At 53.6% G+C, this 22,997-nt stretch overlaps 1 protein-coding gene across 3 annotated transcripts in view; it reads left to right on the top strand.

Annotated features, from left to right (window-relative positions):
- TRDMT1 (tRNA aspartic acid methyltransferase 1) overlaps positions 1–15,690 on the top strand; it is a 41,154-nt gene extending 25,464 nt beyond the window's left edge. For 2 of the 3 annotated variants that reach the window (XM_068146391.1, XM_068146390.1), the window contains 6 exons: positions 1,076–1,145; positions 2,121–2,204; positions 5,252–5,622; positions 9,396–9,453; positions 10,477–10,606; positions 14,138–15,690. In XM_068146391.1, coding sequence (XP_068002492.1) covers positions 1,076–1,145; positions 2,121–2,204; positions 5,252–5,622; positions 9,396–9,453; positions 10,477–10,606; positions 14,138–14,238 — 814 coding nt within the window. In that variant the 3' untranslated portion in view covers positions 14,239–15,690. The remainder of the gene's footprint in view (positions 1–1,075; positions 1,146–2,120; positions 2,205–5,251; positions 5,623–9,395; positions 9,454–10,476; positions 10,607–14,137) is intronic. The other variant, XM_068146392.1, reaches the window with a different exon arrangement.
- The last annotated feature ends 7,307 nt before the right edge of the window (positions 15,691–22,997 follow it).

Genomic DNA, 22,997 nt, shown 5'->3' with positions numbered 1-22,997 from the left:
TAACTCACAATGAAGAGAATGTCTTCCCCCAGGTTGCTCTCCTCCTTGACATCCTCTTAGCTCTCCTGGAGCTGGAGGGGTTTTGCAGGGGTGCTTGCAACAAAGCAGCTGTGAAGTGCTGGCAGTGTGCAGGGGCCATGGGTGACATGGGTGAGGTGCTGGCAGTGTGCAGGGGCCATGGGTGACATGGGTGAGGTGCTGGCAGTGTGCAGGGGCCATGGGTGACATGGGTGAGGTGCTGGCAGTGTGCAGGGGCCATGGGTGACATGGGTGAGGTGCTGGCAGTGTGCAGGGGCCATGGGTGACATGGGGGAGGTGCTGGCAGTGTGCAGGGGCCATGGGTGACATGGGTGAGGTGCTGGCAGTGTGCAGGGGCCGTGGGTGACATGGGTGAGGTGCTGGCAGTGTGCAGGGGCCGTGGGTGAGGTGCTGGCAGTGTGCAGGGGCCATGGGGGAGGTGCTGGCAGTGTGCAGGGGCCATGGGGGAGGTGCTGGCAGTGTGCAGGGGCCATGGGTGACATGGGGCAGGTGCTGGCAGTGTGCAGGGGCCGTGGGTGAGGTGCTGGCAGTGTGCAGGGGCCATGGGTGACATGGGTGAGGTGCTGGCAGTGTGCAGGGGCCATGGGTGACATGGGTGAGGTGCTGGCAGTGTGCAGGGGCCGTGGGTGACATGGGTGAGGTGCTGGCAGTGTGCAGGGGCCATGGGTGACATGGGGGAGGTGCTGGCAGTGTGCAGGGGCCGTGGGTGAGGTGCTGGCAGTGTGCAGGGGCCATGGGGGAGGTGCTGGCAGTGTGCAGGGGCCATGGGTGAGGTGCTGGCAGTGTGCAGGGGCCATGGGTGAGGTGCTGGCAGTGTGCAGGGGTCATGGGTGAGGTGCTGGCAGTGTGCAGGGGCCGTTCTGGCTGCCCTGACCCGGGGCTTCGTGGCTGCCGTGGCCGTGCTCGCTCTCCCTGCCCTCCTGGCTCTGTGCTGTTCAGTACCTGAGCTGCTGTGCCCTTGTGGTGTCGTTCAGGCAGAAGGGGCCTCAGGCCTGTATGCAGGCAGTGATTGCTGCTTTGTCCCTTTCACTGCCAGGCAGGAGCTCTTGCAAACACTTGCAGCCTGTGGATTTGACTACCAAGAGTTCCTCCTGTCTCCAACCTGTGTGAGTATTGAAGCTCTTTCCCTGTCTGCACTGAGCCCAAGCACGCTGAGCATCGTGGGCTGATGGACTGTTTGGGCTGGAGGAGGCCTTAAGGATCCTCTCATTATCTCTTGTATTGGATACCGTTGTTCCCTACCTCGTGGTGAGACTCAGCTGGCCAGGGTGCTGAGCCAGCTCTTTTCCCGGTGATCCCCGGGGTCCCTTGCAGCCTGGCATTCTGGCATCCTGTGAAGAGTCAGGCCCAGAGCTGAAGGTGCTCTGTAGGATGAGAGCCACCTGGCATGGCTTCTGCTTGCTCACCAGGGCGCTGCTGTTACTGTTCAGAGCCCAGTCCCATGTTGCTCTGCTACCCTCTGATGCTGGCTGAGGGGGCAGGGCTTGGCCCCCGGGGGCAGGAAGGTGTTTTTCCCTGCTGGGGCCCCCGTGCTTGACAAGTGCTGATGCCTGTGGATTTCCCAGCACTGCCGCTCCCGGGGGCAGGGGCTTTGTTTGCTCGTTGCCCTGGCAACTGCAGGGCTGGGAAGCGTTGGGGGCTGCACAAGGCTGAATGGAAGGAGTGAAGGGCTGTCGATGGCTGAGAGCAGCTGACAGAGGGGAGCTTGCAAACCTCATGTGGTGCCTTTGGTTTTCTCCTTGCTAGATGTCTCAGTTCCTTAGTCAGGAAGGGAGGGAGTTGCCTTTTTGTTTCGTTTTGCTGATAGAAGACAGGCAGTACCTGTCCCAGGAAGCCATGATGAGTGCCAGTTTCTTCTTCCCTCCCACAAAAGCTTGTTTGCATTGCTGCTCACTGGCAGAGGAAGTGACAGCCACGAGGTGCAGAGAGCCCCTGCCTGCTCGTTTCCTTGGCAGCCCCTGGGCCTGGCTGCCCTTGGTGTGGTGCTGTCGCTGTGTGTGATGGCAGACAGGCTGTGCCAGGGGCTGCAGGCCACCTTCCCTCCCTGGTGACGTGCCCTGAGCCTGTGGTCTTGCTTGCAGCTCGGCATTCCCAACTCCAGGCTGCGGTACTTCCTGCTGGCGCGGCGGCACCAGGACCCCTTTCCCTTTCGGGCTCCTGCTCAGGTGAGTCTGGCAGAGAGCACTGGAATCTGCCTTGCTCCTCAGAGAGTGGGTGCTGCATCCGGAGCTGCTGGATGGAGAGAGGGAGAAGTTGAAGGTTTTCAGCCTGGGTACTGAGCTTTGTAAGCACTGGACTGCATGCCAGTGGCTTCTGCATCTTGAAAGCCTTGTGGGACGGTGGCTGAGGTGGGCTAGAGAGCACTGCATTCTGCTGCCTTCCCCACACCCCTGGGAAGGTCCTTCTGCAAAGGCAGCTACTCCTGACAGCACTGCAGCAGAACTTGGTGCTGGCATGCTTTGAGACCTCCAGACAGTAACTCTGAGTGTTCTTGCTCTACTCTGAGCATCTCTGAAGGAGTTTATTAGAATTATTAGAATAACCTTTATTAGAATAAACCAAACCAGGTTGGAAGAGACCTTCAAGATCATCGTGTCCAACCCATCAACCAATCCAACCCACCCAAACAGCTAACCCATGGCACCAAGCACCCCATCAAGTCTCCTCCTGAACACCTTCAATGACGGCGACTCCACCACCTCCCCGGGCAACCCATTCCAATGGGCAATCACTCTCTCTGTATAGAACTTCTTCCTAACATCCAACCTGAACCTCCCCTGGCGCAGCTTGAGACTGTGTCCTCTTGTTCTGGTACTGGGTGCCTGGGAGAAGAGACCATCATCAGCCTGTCTACAACCTCCCTTCAGGTAGTTGTAGAGAGTGATAAGGTCACCCCTAAGTCTCCTCTTCTCCAGGCTAAGCAGCCCCAGCTCCCTCAGCCTCTCCTCATAGGGCTTGTGTTCCAAACCCCTCACCAACTTTGTTGCTCTTCTCTGGACACCTTCCAGCAAGTCAACATCCTTCCTAAACTGAGGGGCCCAGAACTGGACACAGTACTCGAGGTGTGGCCTAACCAGTGCAGTGTACAGGGGCAGAATGACCTCCCTGCTCCTGCTGGCCACACTGTTCTTGATGCAGGCCAGGATGCCATTGGCCCTCTTGGCTGCCTGGGCACACTGCAGGCTCATGTTAAGCCTACCATCAACCAGCACCCCCAGATCCCTCTCTGCCTGGCTGCTCTCTAGCCACTCTGACCCCAGCCTGTAGCACTGCATGGGGTTGTTGTGGCCAATGTGCAGAACCTGGCATTTGGATGTGTTCAATCTCATGCCGTTGGATTCTGCCCATCTGTCCAGCCTGTCGAGGTCTCTCTGCAGAGCCTCTCTACCCTCCAGCAGATCAACTCTTGCCCCCAGCTTGGTGTCGTCAGCAAATTTACTGATGATGGACTCAATGCCCTCATCCAGATCATCAATAAAGATGTTAAAGAGCACAGGGCCCAGCACTGATCCTTGGGGCACACCACTAGTGACTGGTTGCCAGCTGGATGTGGCACCATTCACCACCACTCTCTGGGCTCGGCCCTCCAGCCAGTTCCTAACCCATCGCAGTGTGCTCCCGTCCAAGCCATGGGCTGACAGCTTGGCCAGCAGTTTGCTATGGGGGACGGTGTCAAAGGCCTTGCTCAGGTCCAGGTAGACTACATCAACAGGCCTCCCCACATCCACCAGGCGGGTCACCTGATCATAGAAGGAGATCAGGTTGGTCAGGCAGGACCTGCCCTTCCTAAATCCATGCTGGCTAGGCCTGATCCCTTGGCCATCCTGTGAGTGTTGTGTTATTGAACTCAGGATGACCTGTTCCATGATCTTGCCTGGCACTGAGGTCAGGCTGACAGGCCTATGATTCCCTGGCTCATCCAACCAGCCCTTCTTATGGATGGGCACCACGTTGGCCAGCTTCCAGTCCTCTGGGACCTCGCCAGTGAGCCAGGACTGCTGGAAAATTATGGAGAGTGGCTTGGCCAGCTCATCTGCCAGCTCTCTCAGCACCCTAGGATGAATCCCATCTGGTCCCATGGACTTGTGGGGATCCAAGCTGCTAAGGAGAGTTCCAACTACCGCCTCATGGAACATAGGGAAACTGTGCAGCTCCCTGGCTCCTTCTGCTAGCTCTGCAGGCCAGCTGTCAGGAAGATGTTCTGCCCTTCTAGTAAAAATTGAGGCAAAGAAGGTGTTAAGTATCTCTGCCTTTTCCTTATCCTTGGTTACAATGTTCCCCTCCGTATCCACCAAGGAGTGGAGGTTTTCCTTCCCCTTTCTCTTACTATTAATGTATTTATAGAAGGACTTTTTGTTGTCCTTCACAGTAGAGGCCAGTTTAAGTTCCAAGTGTGCTTTTGCCTCCCTAATTCTCTTCCTACAAGACCTAGCAACATCCTTAAACATTCTGTGGGTTGCCTCCCCTCGCTTCCAAAGGTGATACACCCTCTTTTTTTCCCTCAGTTCCATTAAAAGTTCATGAACCATCCAGGCTGGCCGTCTGCCCCGGCGGCTCATCTTCTGGCACATTGGCACAGCCTGTCCCTGAGCCTTCAACAATTCTTCATTGAAGTAGGTCCAGCTCTCCTGGACCCCTTTGTTTTTAAGGACTTTATCCCAAGGAACCCTCTGAATTAGTTCCTTGAGTAACCCAAAGTCTGCCCTCCGGAAGTCCAGAGTGGAGGTCTTCTTGCCGCCCCTCTTGGCTTGACCAAAAACCGAGAATTCAATTATCTCGTGGTCACTGGACCCCAAACACCCTCCAACCACCACATCACCCACCAGTCCTTCCCTGTTGGTGAAGAGGAGGTCAAGCATAGCCTTGCCCCTGGTAGGCTCTCGCAGCACCTGGGATAAGAAGCTGTCCTCCATGCATTCTAAAAACCTTCTAGACTGTCTCCTCTCTGCCGTGTTGAGTTCCCAGCAGATGTCAGGCAGGTTGAAGTCACCCACGAGAACAAGGTCTGGAGATCTTGAGACAGCCCTAAGCTGCCTATAGAATGCTTCGTCAACATCTTCCTCCTGGTTGGGTGGTCTATAACAGACTCCAACCAGGGTGTCTGCCCTGCTGGTCTTCCCTCTAATTCTTATCCACAAGCATTCTCACTGCAGAGTCTGCTGTTGAGGTCTTTATCAAATGGCATTTCTTTTACATCACATTTTGGTCCTAGATTTTGACAAGATTCCCAGATCAGAATCTAGAAGACTTCCTCAAGGACGAAGCTGCTGGCAGAGTGGGTGAAGTTAGCTCTTCCTTGTCTCCTGAAGAGAAGAGTCCGGTTCCAAACGCTGGTCCAGATGGCAGCAGCGACAGCAGTTCGCTGAAAGGGCCTTTTCTGTTTAAGCTTGAGACAGCAGAAGAAATGGAGAGGAAGCAGAGTCAGGACACTGATTGTTCTGTCCAAATGCTGGGGGATTTCCTGGAAGAGGAGTATGAGGAGCACAGTCAGTATTTCTTACCACCAAAGTCCCTCCTGCGCTATGCTTTCCTGCTGGACATCGTCAAACCCAGCTGCCGGCGATCCACCTGCTTCACCAAAGGGTAAGCTGCAGGGCCAGGCCCTGGAACCCTCAGTGTGCTCTTCCTTGTGTCCTGGGGAAACCAGGAGAGCCATTTGATCAGAAAAGGCACAGGCCCCTGAAAAACATCTGCTGCTATACTGTGCTTCCTGGCCTGGGAGTGGCAGGAGGAGAGGCTGGCTGGCAGCACACCGTGTTCCTGCTCCTGTCCCAGAAGACAGAGCCATTTGCTGCTGACCTTCACAGACACTTCCTCCCCCCTGCACGAGCATGGCTGCAGCAGGCACTGTGGCACTGATTCATCAATGAATTGGTTTGTATTGCTCACTGGAGTGACAGGGGCATGCATGACAGATTTGTTCCTCATCAAAGCTGTCTCCACTGTACATTCTATTGACCTCCTGGAGTGTTCAGCTGTGTAGGTCACAGTAGCTGTGGGTTGGCCACATGTCATCAGTCCAGCATGGCTGTTGCCTTTCAAACCGTATCTGATGGAGCAGAACATCTCTGCTGTCCTGTCTAGCAGCTTCCTCATTTGTACCTTGCCATTTTCTGTTGGGCTGCTGGAGGTTGTAAAGTGTTCAAACACCTCACAGGCAGCCAGAGAGAAGCTGTGCCACTCAGTGTAATTGCTTTGGAGAGCACAAGCTGAGGCCTGGAAGTTTGTGTTCAGTATCAGTGAGTTGTTCAGATTGCAGTGGGGGTTTGTGAAGTCTCAGAAGGTTTCAGCAAAGGGACACTTAACAAAGGCCTGGAGTGCCAGGGTGAGGGGCAGTGGCTTCACACTGAAACAAGCTGGGTTGAGATCAGACATTAGGAGGAAATGCTTCCCCAAGAGGGTGGTGAGGCACTGGAACAGGTTGTCCAGAGAGGTTGTGGAAGCTCCAAGGCTGGCAGTGTTGAAAGCCAGGCTGGGTGAGGCCTTGAGCAACCCGGGCTTGCGGGAGGTGTCCCTGGACATGACAGGGGGTTGGAGCTCGATGATCTTCAAGGTCCCTTCCAGCCCTTACTCTTTTGGGTTGTGGTGGACTCAGAATCTGTTGGGATCTGTTTCTTAGTGTGGGCAAATACAAGCCTTAGGCCAGAACAATCTCTTGTGTTTCTCATGTATGTCTTAAGTGTCACCACAAATAAAGCTGCCCACTTGTGTAGGCACTGGGACGTCTCTTGGGGGGCTGTGGTCATGTTTTGCAGCGGCTTCCTGGCCTGAGGTCAGGAATGGTGTGGCCAGCAGGACCAGGGAAGTGATTGTCCCTCTGTCCAGCAGGTCCAGAGAAGGGCAGCAAAGCTGGGGAAGGGTCTGGTGAACAGGGCTGGGGAGGAGCAGCTGAGGGAGCTGGGGGTGTTCAGCTTGGAGAAGAGGCTAAAAGGAGGCTGCACTGAGGCGGGGTTGGGCTCTTCTCTCGAGTATCAGGTAATAAAAGGAGAGGAAATGGCCTCAAATTGTACCAGGGGAGGGTTAGGGTGGAGATGAGGAAAAATGTCTTTGCTGCCAGAGTGGTCAGGGACTGGCACAGGCTGCCCAGGGAGGTGGTGGAGTCCCCATGCCTGGAGGGGTTCCAGAACCCTGTGGCCATGGCACTTGGGACCATGGTCTGGTGGCCATGGGGTTGGGCTGCTGGTTGGACTGGGTGACCTTAGAGGGCTTTTCCAGCCAGCAGGACTCTCTGTTTCTATGCTAATTTACAGCTCCTCCTTAAGAGAGGATTATAATTGCAGCTCAGGCTTTGTGCAGGTCGCTCTCTGAGCTCAGGGGTAAGATGCTGCTGTCTCTGTTCTAGGAGTTCTGGGTTTGTGTTCCTGTGAAGTGTAGGAAGGAGGAGGAGCAGAGCAGACCCCAAGTAGTGCAGAGTCCCTCTGCTGAGATGCCAGTCTAGTGTCTTAGTAATGGTACTGGTTACCAGCTTGGAGACTGGGAGAAGGATTCCCCTCAGCTCTGACTGCTCTTCAGATATTTCCAGCCAGCTTTGTGTGATGAGGCTGACCCAGGTATGTCTCTTCCAGCCCTGGCTAATTCTGGGACCTCTAGCACCAGTATTGCAGCAGGGCTCTCTGCCTTTCTGCCTGTCTTTGAGAGGCTTTGCTGGAGCACAGGGCAAAATGTAATGGCCTGTGGTGAGCAGGACACTGAGCAGGTCATCCTGTGTTCCCTCCTGACCTTGGGGTCTCAGGCAGCTGGTTGCTGAGCTCCTTGAGACTGCCAGCAGCTTGGTTCCTCGTAGGAGGATGTCAGTAGTGACTGAAGTTGCAGGAAGGAATTGGGCACTGTGAAGGACAGAGCAAGCTCCTTTAGGTGCAGTCATCCTGGACCTGCTTGTTGAGAAGAGAAGGCAGACCAGCTGGAGCTGTAACATCAGCTGCAGCAGCTCTCCTCAGCCTTGTGCTAATGGCTTCTTGTTAGTCAGAGCACGTGTGACACCCAGCAATGATCTGCTGTGTCCAAGGCACTGAAAGGTTTCCTTGAAAGCTTCCAGGATTCAAGAGGAGGGGGCAGGAGCCCTCAGTCAGGTACAAATGGAGGAGGATTTGTAATTTCTTGAGACAGCTTCCATTATAACTGGGAATGGAGTGTCACAAAATCAATGGATCATTTCTCCCTGTGACAGCAATTGCCAGCTTTGATCATCTTCTCATCAGAGACCTTCATTTTCCTGTAGTCAGCAGCTTCAGTGCTCATTGATAGCAACCCAGCTCCCACTGGCCAGCTGCCCACAGCTGTCCAGCAGATGGTTTGAGAGTCAAAGTTTGCTTATCATCCAGTCCACCCCCCCTGCCAGAGCAGGACCACACAGGGCAGGGCACACAGAACACATCCAGGTGGGTTTTGGAAGTCTCCAGAGCAGGAGACTCCACAACCTCTCTGGGCAGCCTGCTCCAGGCCTCCAGCAGCCTCACACCAGAGAAGTTTCTCCTCATGTTGAGGTGGAACCTCCTGGGCTCCAGCTTGTATCCTTGTCCTGTCACTGGGCACCACCCCAGTGCCTGGCACCTTCATCCTGACCCCCAGCCCTCAGCTATTGATAGACATTGATCAGATCCCTCTCAGCCTTCTCCTCTCCAGACTAAACAGCCCCAGGGTTCTCAGTCTCTTTTAGCAGCAGAGATGTGCCTATCCCTTTGTCATCCTTGTGGCCTCCTTTAGTCTCTCTCCAGCAAGTCCTTGTCTGTCAGGAGTTTGGTAGCCCAGAACTGGACACAGTATTGCAGGTGTGGTCTCACCAGGGCAGAGCAGAGGGGCAGGAGAGCCTCCCTAGCCCTGCTGGGGACACATTTCTGGATGGACCTGGCCATCCCCCATGCATTGCCTCTGTGGAAAGTCCACCAGCACCAAAAGTTAAACCTGACTGAGCCACTTTGTCCTTACCCATTGCTGTGAAGGCTAGAGGCTCACTCTGATGGTCCCCTTTGAGTGTGGAGAGCTCATTCAAGCCCCTGAGACCATCTGGCCTTTAGCACATTCTGCCTGAACGTAGGACTGGTTTATGCAGTGGAGATGGCCTGTTCTCAGGATGCCATGCTTGAACTCCTCACTCTTGCACAGCTTTCAGGCCCTGGGTAAGGCAGCAGTGTGATAAACCCTTGAGCCTTGGCTGCAGACTCACCAGCAGAGAAATCTCCAGAGGCTCCTGCACTCCAAGGGTCAGCACTGCTCTTGACAAGGCCTTTTGCTTTCTCTGCCCAGGAGGCTGCTTGTTGAGCAAAGGAACCCAAATCCCTACCACACTGCTTTGCAGCTGTCAGGGCTGCAGGGCCTGGCACAGCCATTAACTGCAGCTTGCTGTTGTCATTGCCCAGGTATGGACACTACGTGGAGGGGACAGGCTCGGTGCTGCAGACAGCAGTGGATGTGCAGGTAAGGGCTGTGGAACAACACAGGGCCCTGGGGGGGTCTCTCTTCTGCTTTGTTGTTCTGAATATTACAGCAAAACACCCTTGTTTGGTGGCAGCTGAGCTTCCAAGCTATCTACTTGGTGTTCCTAAACAGCATCTTCCTTAAACCAAGCCCCTCAGTGTGCTCCCTCCGGGAAGGCTCCGAGCTGCTGCTTCTGCGCTACCTGCAGCGGCACACGGAAGGTTCCCAGGGCTGTGGGAGCAGTCAGAAGGACTCATTCTGTGGGTGACCTGCAGTGCAGTGCTGTGAAGCTGGGGCAGTGTGCTGTACAGAGCTGATCCACAAGTCCTGCCAGATGTCTAACATGTCTGAATTCCAAAGCCAGGATTTTCCTGGGGAGAGAGAGTGTGTTGCAAAGCTCTGCTGGTGATAGTGAGTGCCCCACCAAGTGCTGCGTCGGGCCTGGGGAAGGTAGAGCTGTAGCAATGGAGCATCGTTCAGAGGTGCTTTACACAGCTCCTGGCCTGCACTTCTGTGCTGCTCACCAATGGTCTCTGGCATCTCTGAGCATAAGAAAAATGCAGTTTATAATTCCAGGTAATCTCAGAGCAAACAAATTCAGCCAGCTGCACCCACAGAGCTGAGCTCCTGTGGATGGGCTGCTGGGGGCTTACACTAGGTCACTACCCTGTGACTAACAAGTGCTTGTAGTCCTCATCAGTATTGGTATAGCTTGTACCTTGAGGAAGCAAGAATAAGCAAGACCATCTCCTGGAAAGCTTGGACCAGGTCACCCTTGGGGTCCCTTCCATCCTGGTACTCTGGGATTCTGTGCACAGGCCTCCTGGCAGCACTGATTTCTGTCTTGCATGTCTGTTTGCCGAGGCACTGGCTGCAAGAGTACAGCTCCAGTCACGCTTCCCAGCAGAACAGGCTCTTGCCTTTGGTACTGGCATAAGCAAAGCAATGTTCTGGTAGGAGGTGTGAAGCTGGAGCTGTGTAGGCTGCACCAGTGATACCTGTTGGTTTGGATATTCTTCATAGCTTGAATCAGTGTTTAAACACATTGAGGAGCTGCCAGAAGAGGAGAAGCTCAGGAAGTTGTCCACGCTAAAGCTGAGGTACTTCACCCCAAGAGAAATAGCAAATCTCCATGGATTCCCTCTGGACTTTGGTATGTGCTCCAAAATACTCATTTCTGATCATTCTTCTGAGCTGCCAGTCTGCTCTCCTTACTGGGGACTAAAACCCCTGCTTTTTGGTTTGCAGCTCAGTTTGGCCCTCTCAGTTCTCATGAGTGGTTCCTGTCACTTGCCTGACTCTGAATTCCCACTAGTTGTCTCATAAGAGCCAGCTTCTGTGCTTAGGTTATCTGCATTAGCTAAGCAGAAAGCCTTTGCATGAGAAATGCTTCTTTGCTGAGTGGGAGTGAAGGGATACTTTTGTTTGAAGTTGAAGCTATTTACCCAGCATGACTCACAGCCATGGTAAGTCAGCATCTCCTGCCAGTTTAGGAGATCTGCTAGTGGTCCTTGGTGTTTGAGCGGCTTGCAGTCTCCCTTCCACACATTTGTAGCTGCTGACAGAGGTGGAATTTCAGAAGATACAGATGCTGCTTTCTTCAGGAGTGACCAACCTCTCCAGTCAGTGATCCCTGCAGTCATGTCTGTGCTCTAGAAAAGGCAGTCCCAGCCCTTGGTCAGGTACTTCCTTCTGTGGAGGAGGAGGCAGTCAAGGAACCAGACTCAGCAGCTGGGACAGGGGTCATCCAGAGTTAAGGCTGAAGGAATTCCCCAGTTCCCCTTCTAAAGAGAGAGAGGCAAAAGTGTGGCTGTTACAGAAGTGTGGCCTGCTGAGGGGCTTGGCCTGCTGAGGGGCTTGGCCTGCTGAGGGGCTTGGCCTGCTGAGGAAGGGATTTGGCCTGCTGAGGGGCTTGGCCTGCTGAGGGGCTTGGCCTGCTGAGGAAGGGACTTGGCCTGCTGAGGGGCTTGGCCTGCTGAGGGGCTTGGCCTGCTGCCATCACACCACTTGGTTGTCCCTTGGTGGTACACAAGCACCCAGAGAGAAGGCACCACTGGGTTTGAGTAGTTGGTTACACTCTTCCTGGATGTCCTCAGTGGCTTGGAGTTGTGAGGAGTGCTGATGGCTTTCATACATTCCTTTCTTGTGCAGTTGTCATTGCTTTTCTCAGTTACAGTCAACATTTCTACATTCACAGGAAGTTAGCAAGGCTGAAAAGCCAAACATCAGAGCTGCCAGCACTAAGCTTGGGTGTTTGAGTGCCTCAGCAGCGTGCTGAGGTGCATGCCAACATGCAGGGGTTCCTCAGAGGGTCTGTGCTGGAAGGGACCCTAAAGGTCATCTAGTTCCAACCCCCTGCCATGGGCAGGGACACCTCCCACCAGCACAGGCTGCTCAAGGCCTCATCCAGCCTGGCCCTGAACACCTCCAGGGAGGGGACATTTTTCTTAGCACAGCTCTGTTCTCTGTCACTGTAGGTTGGTGCAAGGAGACTTGAGCTGAGCAGGGCTGGATTGGAGCTGTATGGCAGCATGGAGCTGCCTTTGGAGCACAGAGTTGCCCATTTGTGGCACAGCTTGAGTGCCAGATGTTAAACTGGCCTGTGCAGCGTGGCTGAGCTGTGTGGCAGCATTAGTCTTGCTTGTGTTTGGCAGAGCCCAGACCAAGGAGAAGTGGATGTGTGGAAGACTCCAGGAACTCTGGGGGAACCTGACCTGTGGCATAGTGCTTGGAAGGATACCTCACTTGCTCTGTTCATGTCCTGGCTTGAGTTAGGACAGGACATGAACAGGACAGGGCTTGAGTTAGGACAGGCCTGATCCTGCTCACTGCTGGCCTGTCCCAGCTCAGCCCCAGCTCAGCAGCTGCACTCTCTGCAGCTCAGGCCACCTTCAGTGGCTGCTGCCAGCACTGACAATGCTCCATGGCTCTGGGCAGTGCCAAGGGCTGGGTGCAGACCAAGGGCACTGCTGCATCCTGTGGGGGTGCAGGGGCAAAGGCTGCAGCTGTGGGGAGGAGGGGAGGGTGCAGGTGACCCTCAGCTGAGCCTTGAGGGATTCCAGCCCATGGACATCATGAAGCTGAGGGGTCAGCAGGGTCACTCTTCTTCATTTGCCTAATATCTGAGAAAGACTCCCTCTGTTCTGCCTTTGATCCTGATCCATGAGTTCTGGAAGTGACCAGATGCTGTTACCAGCTGCAGGGTTTCCAGAAGAAACACATTTGTGTCTGAGCAGTTCTGTGTTTGAGCACTGGGACAGCCTCTGCCAGAGCCAAAGCCACTCTTCACTCTTAGCAGTAGCTGATGTGTTTGTGCTTCTAACACCCCTGTGTGTAGCAGCAATTGCACTGGAGCTCCATGACAGAGGTGCTGCAGCTCCATGAGATACTTTAGCCATGTGTCTTGGCCTCTGCTGTGGGTCTCACAGCATCAACACTGAACATGATGAGAGCCTTCTTCACCTGCTGCCTGCTTGCAGGAGGCTGATAGCAGGATGGCTCTGCCATTTTTCCCACATCTGCCAGCCCAGTGGGAAGCCAGCACAGCATGTCAGGGCCTGTGGTCAGCACCACAAAACCATCAGTGGCACAGCCTCAGTGACAGGGTGAGAGCTGTGCAGTCTGCCCCTCTGATGTTGGCTGCTCTTGAGCTGAGAAGGTAGAAGGTGCAGGACAGTGTTACAAGGCTTGGGATAAAGGACATGGTAAGCCCTGAAAATAAATTCAAGTTTTCAGTTGCCAAGAGGCAGGAGGAGAAACTGAACTGAGCTTCTTGGGCAGTAAGTGCATGCCTGTGTGTGCACATTTATCTTTGTGTCCTCTTCACAATGTGCACTGAGTGATTTCATGTGGAAACTTCAGCTAAGGAGGTGTGTGGGGAGGTGCAAGTGATTGGTCCAAGGAGAGAAGAGTGCTTGCCCAGATGTGAGTGCCAGGAAGCTGGGCAGAGTGGGTGGAGCTGGCTCAGGATGTGTTTACCAAAGCAGTCCCCATCTGAGGCATTAATATCTGGCAGAGAAAAATGGAACCACTCCTCCCAGGCACCTCCTTCTCAGCTTTCCACACTTGGCTCAACAGCTGTCCAACCACGTTCTGTCCTGAGCAGTCCCTGAAGGGGATTTTTCTGGTGTGCACCTTTGTCTCACTGCTGGCACACACTGTGCCTGTGAGCAGCAGAACTCAGCTGCCTGCTGTTGGCCTTGGGCTCAGGTTAGGGATGAGCAACTCTCAGAGGCTTAGCAAATGGTTTTGGTGGTTGAATCACCACCACTGCTGTTCATCTTCCACTCAGGCTGAAGTGTTGAAAGCCAGGTTGGATGAAGCCTTCAGCAACCTGGTCTGGCAGGAGACATCCCTGGCCATGGCAGGGAGCTTGGAAGAGATGATCTTTAGGGTGCCTTCCAACCCAAACCATTCTATGATTCTGTGACCTGGGCCTGTTTAATTTTTGCTGGAGCTGCCCTCTTCCTGCCAGTCTGTGCACTCCCCAGGTGAGGCCACCTCAGGTGCTGTACTTGCCTGGATCAGTGTTGGGTGACATGGAGAATGGTCGAGTTGCTGGGTGACTCACTGAGCAAGCCTTGCTCCCAGCAAGCCCTGATAGAAAGATGAGGTACCTGCATGTGGTGCCTCTCACTGGAACTGAAAGCAAACCCAGGCTGACCTCCTGCTGTTCTTCTTCCAGGTTTTCCTGAGCAGGTGACAGTGAGGCAGCGCTACCGCCTGCTGGGAAACAGCCTCAACGTGCATCTGGTGGCCAGGCTGATCTCCATTCTGCTTGGATGAACTGCAGAGTACAGGAGTCTTCCACCTTTCAAGAGAAAGCTGATGGCAGCTGAACACAACCCACAGCTTCCCAAAGTGCCTATGCAGGTGTTTGCTGAGCAGCTCTGCTGTGCTTTCCAGACCTTGCTCTGATGGTGCATTTGCATTTGCACCCTAGAGGATGGACATGGACATTCCTGGGACTTGATAGCTTCATTTAAATGTCCATCTGAGCTGCCAAAGGACAAAGAGCAGCACTTCAGACACCTCAGTGAACATGGGCAAGCCTGGTTCCTTTGATCTTAAACCCAGCTTGTCAGTACAGTACAAAAAGGCTGTAAATGTCAGAGTTGCTTTAATTAACTTCAGTGACCAAGCTCTAGATGTAAAATGTCTTCATCTCTAAAGGTCAATGATCCACTCTTGGAAGAGTTACAGCACACAGGGACTGCTGGGCTGGGGTAGGGGCTGTAGCTCATCTATTAAATTCACCATTGCTCTACCATTCTGAGGAGTGCACAGTGTGATCCTGAGCTGGTGGCTTCTCACCCTCTCTGAACACTTGCAGGTTTCTGGAACCCAGCTCCATCTGTCTGGGATGATGTGGTAGTGAGAGAAGTTCAGTTCTCCCCCCCCCCCGCCAAACCACAGCTAACTCAGTCAGAGAAGCAAAATGGAAAAGAGCTGTATTGACAAGCAGAATGGGATGCAGTGAATCTCTGCACAACATACAGGAGTTACAGTACATACAAAAATATACAGGAAAGAACAACACAGAAAACTCCACACACCCCCCTCCCAACAGAGGAGGCCCCCCCAAAACCCCCTTTTCCCCCTTCCTCCTTTTGTCCCAAAAAGGGCTAGAGAGAAAAGTGATTATTAAGGGGGAATTCTGTTAGTTCAAAGCATGTGCTAAGGGAAGAGAAGAATTAGTTTCTTATCTCATTAGTTCGAGGTCAGCGCCAAGCACAGAAGAAGGAGAAACAGCTGTCCAGGCTGACTGAAACAGACTGAGCTAAAAACTAGAAATCCTAAAGGTACCTTCCCACTGATCTACCGATGAATTCATTTAGAATTATCTTTATACACCAAAACATTCAGCCAGAGTGTTCCAGAAGCTGTCCTTTCTTAAAGGCACAGGCTAAAACTGTCACAATCCACCCCTTCTAACCAATTTCATTGGCTGTTCGTGCTGTCCATCCGATCTAGAACAGTATCTACAGTTTGTAAGTAAAGTTCACAGTCCATCCTGGCTATCCTCAGCTGTAGATGATTCAGAAGTCCAAGAAAATCAGGAAACAAGAAAACAGAAAACAGTTTGTCTCCTCACAGACAAAGCAAAGAAAGGGATCAGGGACTCTCAGTTGACTCAGGGCTCTCAGGGGTCGTGCACCATAGACTCCTCATGGATTCTTCCTTTGGGTGAATGTAGATGTACAACACTCTGAAATTAAACTCTCTCAGCTAAAGTTAGATTTCTTTGTGGAACACACTGAGTTTCTCCATTCTCTTGCATTACCCAATAAGTGTGACCTGGACCTTCAGCTGAAACCACCCCTCGGACAGATTTGGCCTCTCCTGAGGGAGAAAATACCCAAACAGTTTTACCTAACAGATTCTTTTCTCTCACAACAGGAACTCTATCACCTTCTACTTTCTGTAGCAGATCTGAGTGTGCAGGTCCAGCTCGGTTCACTGAACCTCTACTATTTACCAGCCAGGTTGCTTGAGCTAGATGTCTCTCCCAGTTTTTCACAGATCCACCCCCCATGGCTTTAAGAGTGGTCTTCAGCAAACCGTTGTAGCGTTCAATCTTCCCTGCAGCTGGTGCATAGTAGGGGATGTGGAATATCCACTCCATGCCTGCTCTGTGGCCCAGTTCTTTACAAGGTTGTTTCTGAAGTGAGTTCTGTTGTCTGACTCAATCCTCTCTGGAGTTCCGTGTCTCCACAGGATCTGTCTCTCCAGACCGAGAATGGTGTTGGATGCAGTTGCATGTGGAACTGGATCTCAGAGCTGTCAATGTCACTTTGCATACTGTGCCCCCTCTCACCCTGAGATACCAGGCACAGAGGCAGTGAGTGCCCAGCTGTTTGTCATGAATGTTGACTGACCTCTGCTCAGCTGCACCTGCCTGACCTCACTCCATGCTCAGGTTGCTTCCTGCTAGCGCTGAATGCTGGCAGTGCTGCACTTTGCATCTTCAGCCGAGCGTTCTGACAGCCATGGGAAGTGATTACACAAGCAGGTGGAAGGGACACGAGTGGCATCTGCCAGACAGCTCTGTGAATGGCAGGAGATTCCAGAACCTGGTGTTGGGGGTTGGAGCTCACTTACTCTGCACCTCTGAAACTCCTTGCCTTGTCTGAGTCAGGTGATGTGGATGCCTTGCCTCACACTTGGGAAGCAGCACTGAGGACAAGGATATCCTGTTTGGGGGTGTCACATCTGTGCTGTCATAGCTCTGGCTGAGGGCACAGAGGCACTGCCAGCAAGTTTGCTGGTGACACCAAACTGGGAGGAGTGCTGACTCCCCTCAGGTTGTGCTGCATCCAGCCAGACCTGGACAGGCTGAGATCTGGGCAGGGAGAAAGGGAATGGAATCCAACAAGGGCAAGGGGAGAGTCTGGCATCTGGGGAAGAACAACAACATGGAGCAGGAGAGGTTGTGGACTGGGCTGTTGGCCACCAGCACAGGGGAGAAGGGACTTGGGGGTCCTGGTGGATGGAAGGATGCCCATGAGCCAGCAGTGTGCTCTTGTGGCCAAGAAGGCCAAGGGCATTCTGGGGTGCATCAGAAGGGCTGTGGGGAGTAGGTTGAGAGAGATTCTCCTGCCCCTCTGCTCTGCCCTGCTGAGGCCACATCTGGAATCTTGTGTCCAGTTCTGGGACACTCAGTTCAAGAAGGAGCTCAGGGAACTGCTTGAGAGAGCCCAGCACAGAGCCACAGAGCTGCTGCAGGGAGTGGAACATCTGCCTGTGAGGCCAGGCTGAGGGAGCTTGGGCTTGGAGCAGAGGAGTCTGAGAGGTGCCCTCATTGCTGGGGGTAAAGATGTGCAGGGCTGGAGCCAGGCTCTGCTCAGGGATGGCCAAGGACAGCACAAGGGGCACTGGGGGCAAGCTGGAGCAGAGGAGGTGCCAGGGGAACAGAAGGGAGGCCTGGAGCAGGCTGCCCAGAGACCTTATGGAGTCTCCTTCTCTGGAGCCTTTCCAGCCCCACCTGGATGTGTTCTGTGTGCCCTGCCCTGGGTGATGCTGCTCGGGCAGGGGGGACTGGACTCTGATCTCTGGAGGTGCCTTCCAAGCCCTACTGTTCTGTGGTTTCTGGAACTTGCTGGTTGCCTTACAGAGTGTCTTGCTTCCATAATCTTGGCTTTGTCCAAGTTCATCTAGGGTTCCCTGTGCTCTTGAAGAAGGCTCTGCAGCACTGAAGCTCCTAAAATACCATTTGTTAATGCAGTCAGTTTGAAGAGGTTTTGAGACATGAAGTCAAAGTTTGCCAGTGGAGGTGCATCCTCCCCTGCAGTGGGGGCTCCTGCCCACTAGCTTTTTTACCTCACCTTTTGCTGACTCTCTTAGGGTGAGTATAAGGAGCATCAGGAATCTAGAGGCTGGAAAAGCGCTGATGTGTGCTAATGCACCTTGAATGTAGCCATGGGCAAGCCACTAGAGACATCTCAATAGGAGTCTCCACAGGCTCAGTCCTTTGCTGACTGCACAGTTCTGGCACAGCAGCTGCTGCAGCTTTCTAAAACAGAAAAGTTAGGAAACACTTCATAGAATCACAGAATCATTCCAGGTGCAGAAGAGCTTTCAGCTCATCCAGTCCAACCATTCTCTAACTCTGCCAAGGCTGGGACTAAACCATGTCCCTTAGCACCACAGCTCTGCCTCTTGGAAACACCTCCAGGGGTGGGGATTCAACCACCTCCCTGGGCAGCCTGTGCCAGTGCTTGAGAGCCCTTTCAGGGAAGAAGTTTCTTCTGATCTCCAACCCAAACCTCCCCTGGGGTAACTTGAGGCCCTTTCCTCTCATCCTCTCTCTTCCATCTTCAAGCCAAACCTTTCAGCTCATAGAATCATAGAATTGTCAGGGTTGGAAAGGACCTCAGGCATCATCCAGTCCCAACCCCCCTGCCGTGGGCTCAGAGCCACATTAGCCTGGCCTTAAAAACCTCCAGGGATGAGGCTATCCTCCCTTTGACCCCTCTGTCCTAGGTACCTGCTGTTCAGAGTGAAGCTCAACACTTTGTTGGCTCATTGTACAAACACTGAAGCACATTTCTTTTCCTCAGCAATTTGATGTATTTTGCCCCAAAGCCACTTTCATGCTCTGTGTACTTTTTTTCTGCAGTGTGACAGTAGTAAGGAAGAGGCAGTGGGACAGCTGGTGAAGAGCACTGGGCATAGAGTGTGGGGAGCAGAAATGGGCAAGGAAATGTCTGAGGAAAAATAATGGGACAGAAGGTAGGGAGAGCCCTAGAGTGACTCCCACTTTCCACTTGCCTTGTCTGTCAGTGTGACAGCCTCCTGAGGGGAAGTTTATGGCTGTTTGGTAACAAAGCAGATAAGAGAGCAGGGAAAGCTGAGCACTGAGCAGTGCTGGCGTGGCAATTTCAGCGTGGTGGTGTGCAGCACGAGCAGAGTGAGGTCACTTCTGTCTTTATTGGATTACAAGGGTTGGGGAATTGTTGTGGCTGTGGAAGAAGAGAAATGTGTGGCTTTAGCTGCCCAGGCAGCCAGCTGGCTGAGCTCCTTTTGCCTTTCCCCCACTTGGTGCTTTGGGCAGTGGGAGGGAGCAGGGAGAAGGGATCCTGTGGGAAGAGCTGTGATGGAGCAGCAATGCTGGAGGGGTACAGCTGAGTGGGAAACACCACCTCTAGTGAGAGAGAGCTGTTGGGGGAGATTTCAGGTGGCCAGCTGGCTACCTTGCACCAGGATGCAGAAAACTGCAGCAAAGTCCCCACAGTCTCCTCCCACAGGGAGCCTCTCTGCCTTCAAACACAGGAACCTATCCTGGGATCCCAGCTGGCTGTGGGCACCTTTGCCTTGTGCCTGCTCTGTGCACAGGGACTCAAACCTTTGTACATTGGCACCTGGCACTTGGAAGCAAAGCACACTGATGGTGTGATTAGATTTTCTCAGGCCTAGGCCGTGACAAAGAGCTGTGATGAGTCCCAGTGGTTGCCCTCTGTGTCTTTAAAGAGAAGCTCATCTGAGCCGTGGGGTTCTGCCCCACTGGGATTGCTGAGCGGCATTCTGCCTGTGTGCTGATTGCGCTCGCCACGGGGCACTCCTCCCCTGAGTGTGTGTTGTAGGGACGAGCCTGGGGAGGGCTTCAGGAGAAGGCTGGGCTAGTTCATGGAAGAAGCAGCCTTTGAGAGCACTGGGTAAGTAGATTTGTGACTGCAAATAAATGGAGGCCAAGAGAGTACCTAGGGGAGGTGCCGTATGTGCTAGCTCCTCAGTGTGCCTCTCCTTTCCTCCCTGCCTGCTCCTGGCCACTGGTGCAGTCAGGGTACTGACCTAGGTGGAGCTTTTTCTAACCCAGGTACGGCCATCCTCTTCTCTTTGTCTGGTGACAGGATGCCAGTATTTGTAATCACAGGATCAATACACAGCAAAGGATTGAGCACTTCCCTCAGATCAAAGCCTCTCCATGAAGCCAGCAGTGGGGAGCAGGAGTCTGAGGGAGGCTGAGCAGCCAGGCCCACGCATGGCTTTAGGGTTATTAGTGGGTAAGTGTGAGTCTGCACATAGAAATCCCTAACAATGACTCCCCTGGCCACGACTGCAGCTGGGCCGTGCTAAGAGCGCTGGAACAAGCACTGGGGAAGAGCTGAGCCGTGCAGGGGCTGGAGACCTTGCATCAACTTCCTTTCAAAGAAGGATGAAACAGGAAATGGGAAGTGTCACACTGGCTGGGGGTTTGTAGAAACTACGTATGCAGGAAGAGAAGTCAGGAGGGGGAACAAAATTGCAAGTCTCATGAGGAGCAAAGAGCTTCATCTGTGTTACAACTGCCTCGGTTGTGACGAAAGAACGCGGGGGGAGCAGGGCAGCAGCTCCGCTCCGTCGGAAAGAGCCAGCTAACCACAACGCCCCTCTTGGTTACTTGCTGCTAGGAGCTGAACCCCTGGCTTTCATGGCCAGCTGGAGCAACTCAGCAGCAGGTAACTTATGAACTTCTTCAGCTGTGGTGAGGGAGCAAAATCTTCATCAGATGCCGGAGGGCAAATGCTGAGGAGGAAAAGAAACCCTGAAGGAGGGGTGAGGGAAATGGTGCTGCAGCCCCTGGGGAAAGCACTGTGGCCACAACACCGAGCAGAGAGCAGAGGAGGAAGGAAGCGGCGGTGGGTGGCTGTAGGTGAGGGACAGGAAGGGGAACATCGTTTTTCAGGCACCCCTGTTTGATGTAAACCTGGGGCCTGCTGATCCTCTGTGCAGGGCCTGACAGCAGCTCAGGGCTGGGCTGCCTGGGTGCTGCAGGGCTGGGGTTGGGCGCCTGTGCCCCATGGTGCTCACAGTGCTGCTTCCTGTGTCACTTTTGAACTCTGGGATAGTGGTAGGCAGAGGAAGGGTGAAAATGGACCCAGGGGAGTGAAGATGGAAGTGCTGGGAGGCAGGGCCTCAGCTGGGGGGAGGCTCGGGTGAATGTAGGTGATGGGAGATGAAACCAGGCGCGGGGCTGGATGTGCAGGGAGATCTCTGAGCCGTAACACTGAAGAGCTGAGGTGGTTTGGCTTCTGTAGAATGAAACAGAGGATTCCTTGTTAGTCCTCCATGAAAAACCCTGGCTGGGGTGGGATCCACACTGAGAGTTGCCCTCCCCCCATGGCAAAAGGGTCAGACTCACATTGTGCCTCTGCCTCTGTGCTGACTTCCCAGGTGTGAGCAGTACAGGTGGGAGTTTGGGCCATGACCTGGGGCCACTCTGGTCTGCTACAGCAGCAGCTCTGCACTGCAGGCACACACTGCTGGAGAGGCAGAGGGTTACCACTGTTCCATTTCACACAGCTACATCAGATGGTGGAAAATTGTAGTCCCTGCTGGTAGGGATTGAACTTCAGAATTAGCCAGAGATGAATGCTCCATTGCTTCCTGCCAAGTCTGGGCACAGCCTTCACTCCTCAGAGGTGTTTCTTCAGCCATGGCAGTGAGGTAGTGAAAGATCTGTCCCAGGGGGAGGGGGTTGTGCCAGCTCTCCTTGTTAGGAAGCATAACCCTCCTTAGGAGGAAGAACCTTCCCTATGTCTGATGCCAGACATTTGCAGGCTTTCCATTCTGTCCTTCCAAAACCGCTGTCTCAATCCAGTGTACCTCACTCAAATGAAAAAGTGTGGACTTACTTTTCTCCTTCAGATGGTTTCTAGCTTCCCCTGCTTGCTCAGCCTACGGTGCACGCCCTAGGAATAGAGAGTACATGATCTGAAATCTGGCAGGTCAGTGAAGTGGGAAAAGGTGTCTCACGTGCAAGGTTTAGTAGATACACAGAGCTCACTTCCCATCCTGTCACCAAGGTCATCTGCTCTTCAACTCTACCATTTCCCAGCTGCAAAACCTGCCCAAAGACAGGGTGAAAAGTTATTTCTTCTTCCTCCTCACACTAGCAGCTTTCTCCCCATCCTCCACGGCTCACTGCTCGTTGGTCCTTTGGCGTATCGGAGGAGTCCATCAGTGGGAAAGGGAAGCTTGAATCGGAGGGGGAGAGGCAGCAGCCAGGGGCACTGCATGCTCAGCAGTACAAAAGAAGTTAATAAAGGAAGGATTTTGTGGGTCACAGCCAAAGTCCAGGCTGAGAGCTGACAGCACATGATGGATGGCCTTTGGGTTGGAAGGTCCCTGAGGCATGCCTACATCTGAGCAGCCTGCTAAGCAGTGGAGGTTTGCCTGGCCCATAGCTTTGTCACACTGACACCCAACTGACCTTTATCAAAACTCAGTAAACTCTTAAACAAACAAAGACCAAACCAAAGAGAGCAAAAATCCCCAGGGAGAGCTCAGAGCTGACATGAAGGATGTTAGTGAGCACGGGTTTAGTGGACAGGCCCAGGATACCCAGAGGCAGGTGGCCTGTCAGCTGGCCAGAGACATTGATCCTTCGTCTGTGCTCCCAGATCTGTGAGCAGAGCACAGAGCAGCACAGATCCTCAGAGGGTGTGAAGTGTGGGAACCTGGGACTGAATGGAGCAGTGAGAGTTCCCCAGCATCCAGGATGCAGCTCAGTGCTTCCATGTGAACAGGACCCTCTGTGGTGGCCAAGGACAGCACGTGGGGGTTCCTCCTGCTGTTCCCCTCTCCTAGCAGCAACAGCCTGCTGGAGGCCACAGGTGAATATCCAGAGAGCTGAGCTGCTGCTGCTGCACCAGCAGGTGTATGGGATGGGCTGTGCCCCGTGGGTTCAGCAGGAGCTCCACCTCTGCCCTTCCAGGCCTCCAGGCAGCAGCAGCTGTTGGGTTACCTGCACCTCAGCCTGTGTGGTCACAAGGAAGGTGGTCAGCAGGCTCAGGCTCTTCTGAGCTCAGTCTCTGAACACTCAGATAATGACATGCAATGAAAATTTGGTTTCTGTGCAAAGAAAGAAGGTAGTGATGGAAGTCAGTCATTAGAGTCCTTATGGTAAGGATCAGGTCACTATCTGTGACACCTCCACACACAGCAGCTCTCCTGGCTTCACACTCTACAGTCCACCTCTGTCCCTGCTGAGGTGACATTCCTGCTGTTTGGCACATGAAAGCTGCAGGGTTCCCTCAATCTCCAAGCCCCAGGGCATGTCCTAC

The sequence above is a fragment of the Melanerpes formicivorus genome, unplaced genomic scaffold (genome assembly GCF_026170545.1).
Source record: "Melanerpes formicivorus ecotype bairdi unplaced genomic scaffold, bMelFor1.0.p_v2 SCAF_13, whole genome shotgun sequence".
Classification (NCBI taxonomy): domain Eukaryota; kingdom Metazoa; phylum Chordata; class Aves; order Piciformes; family Picidae; genus Melanerpes; species Melanerpes formicivorus.
Note: the sequence above shows the minus strand (reverse complement) of the source record. Positions and strands in the feature narration are given on the sequence as shown.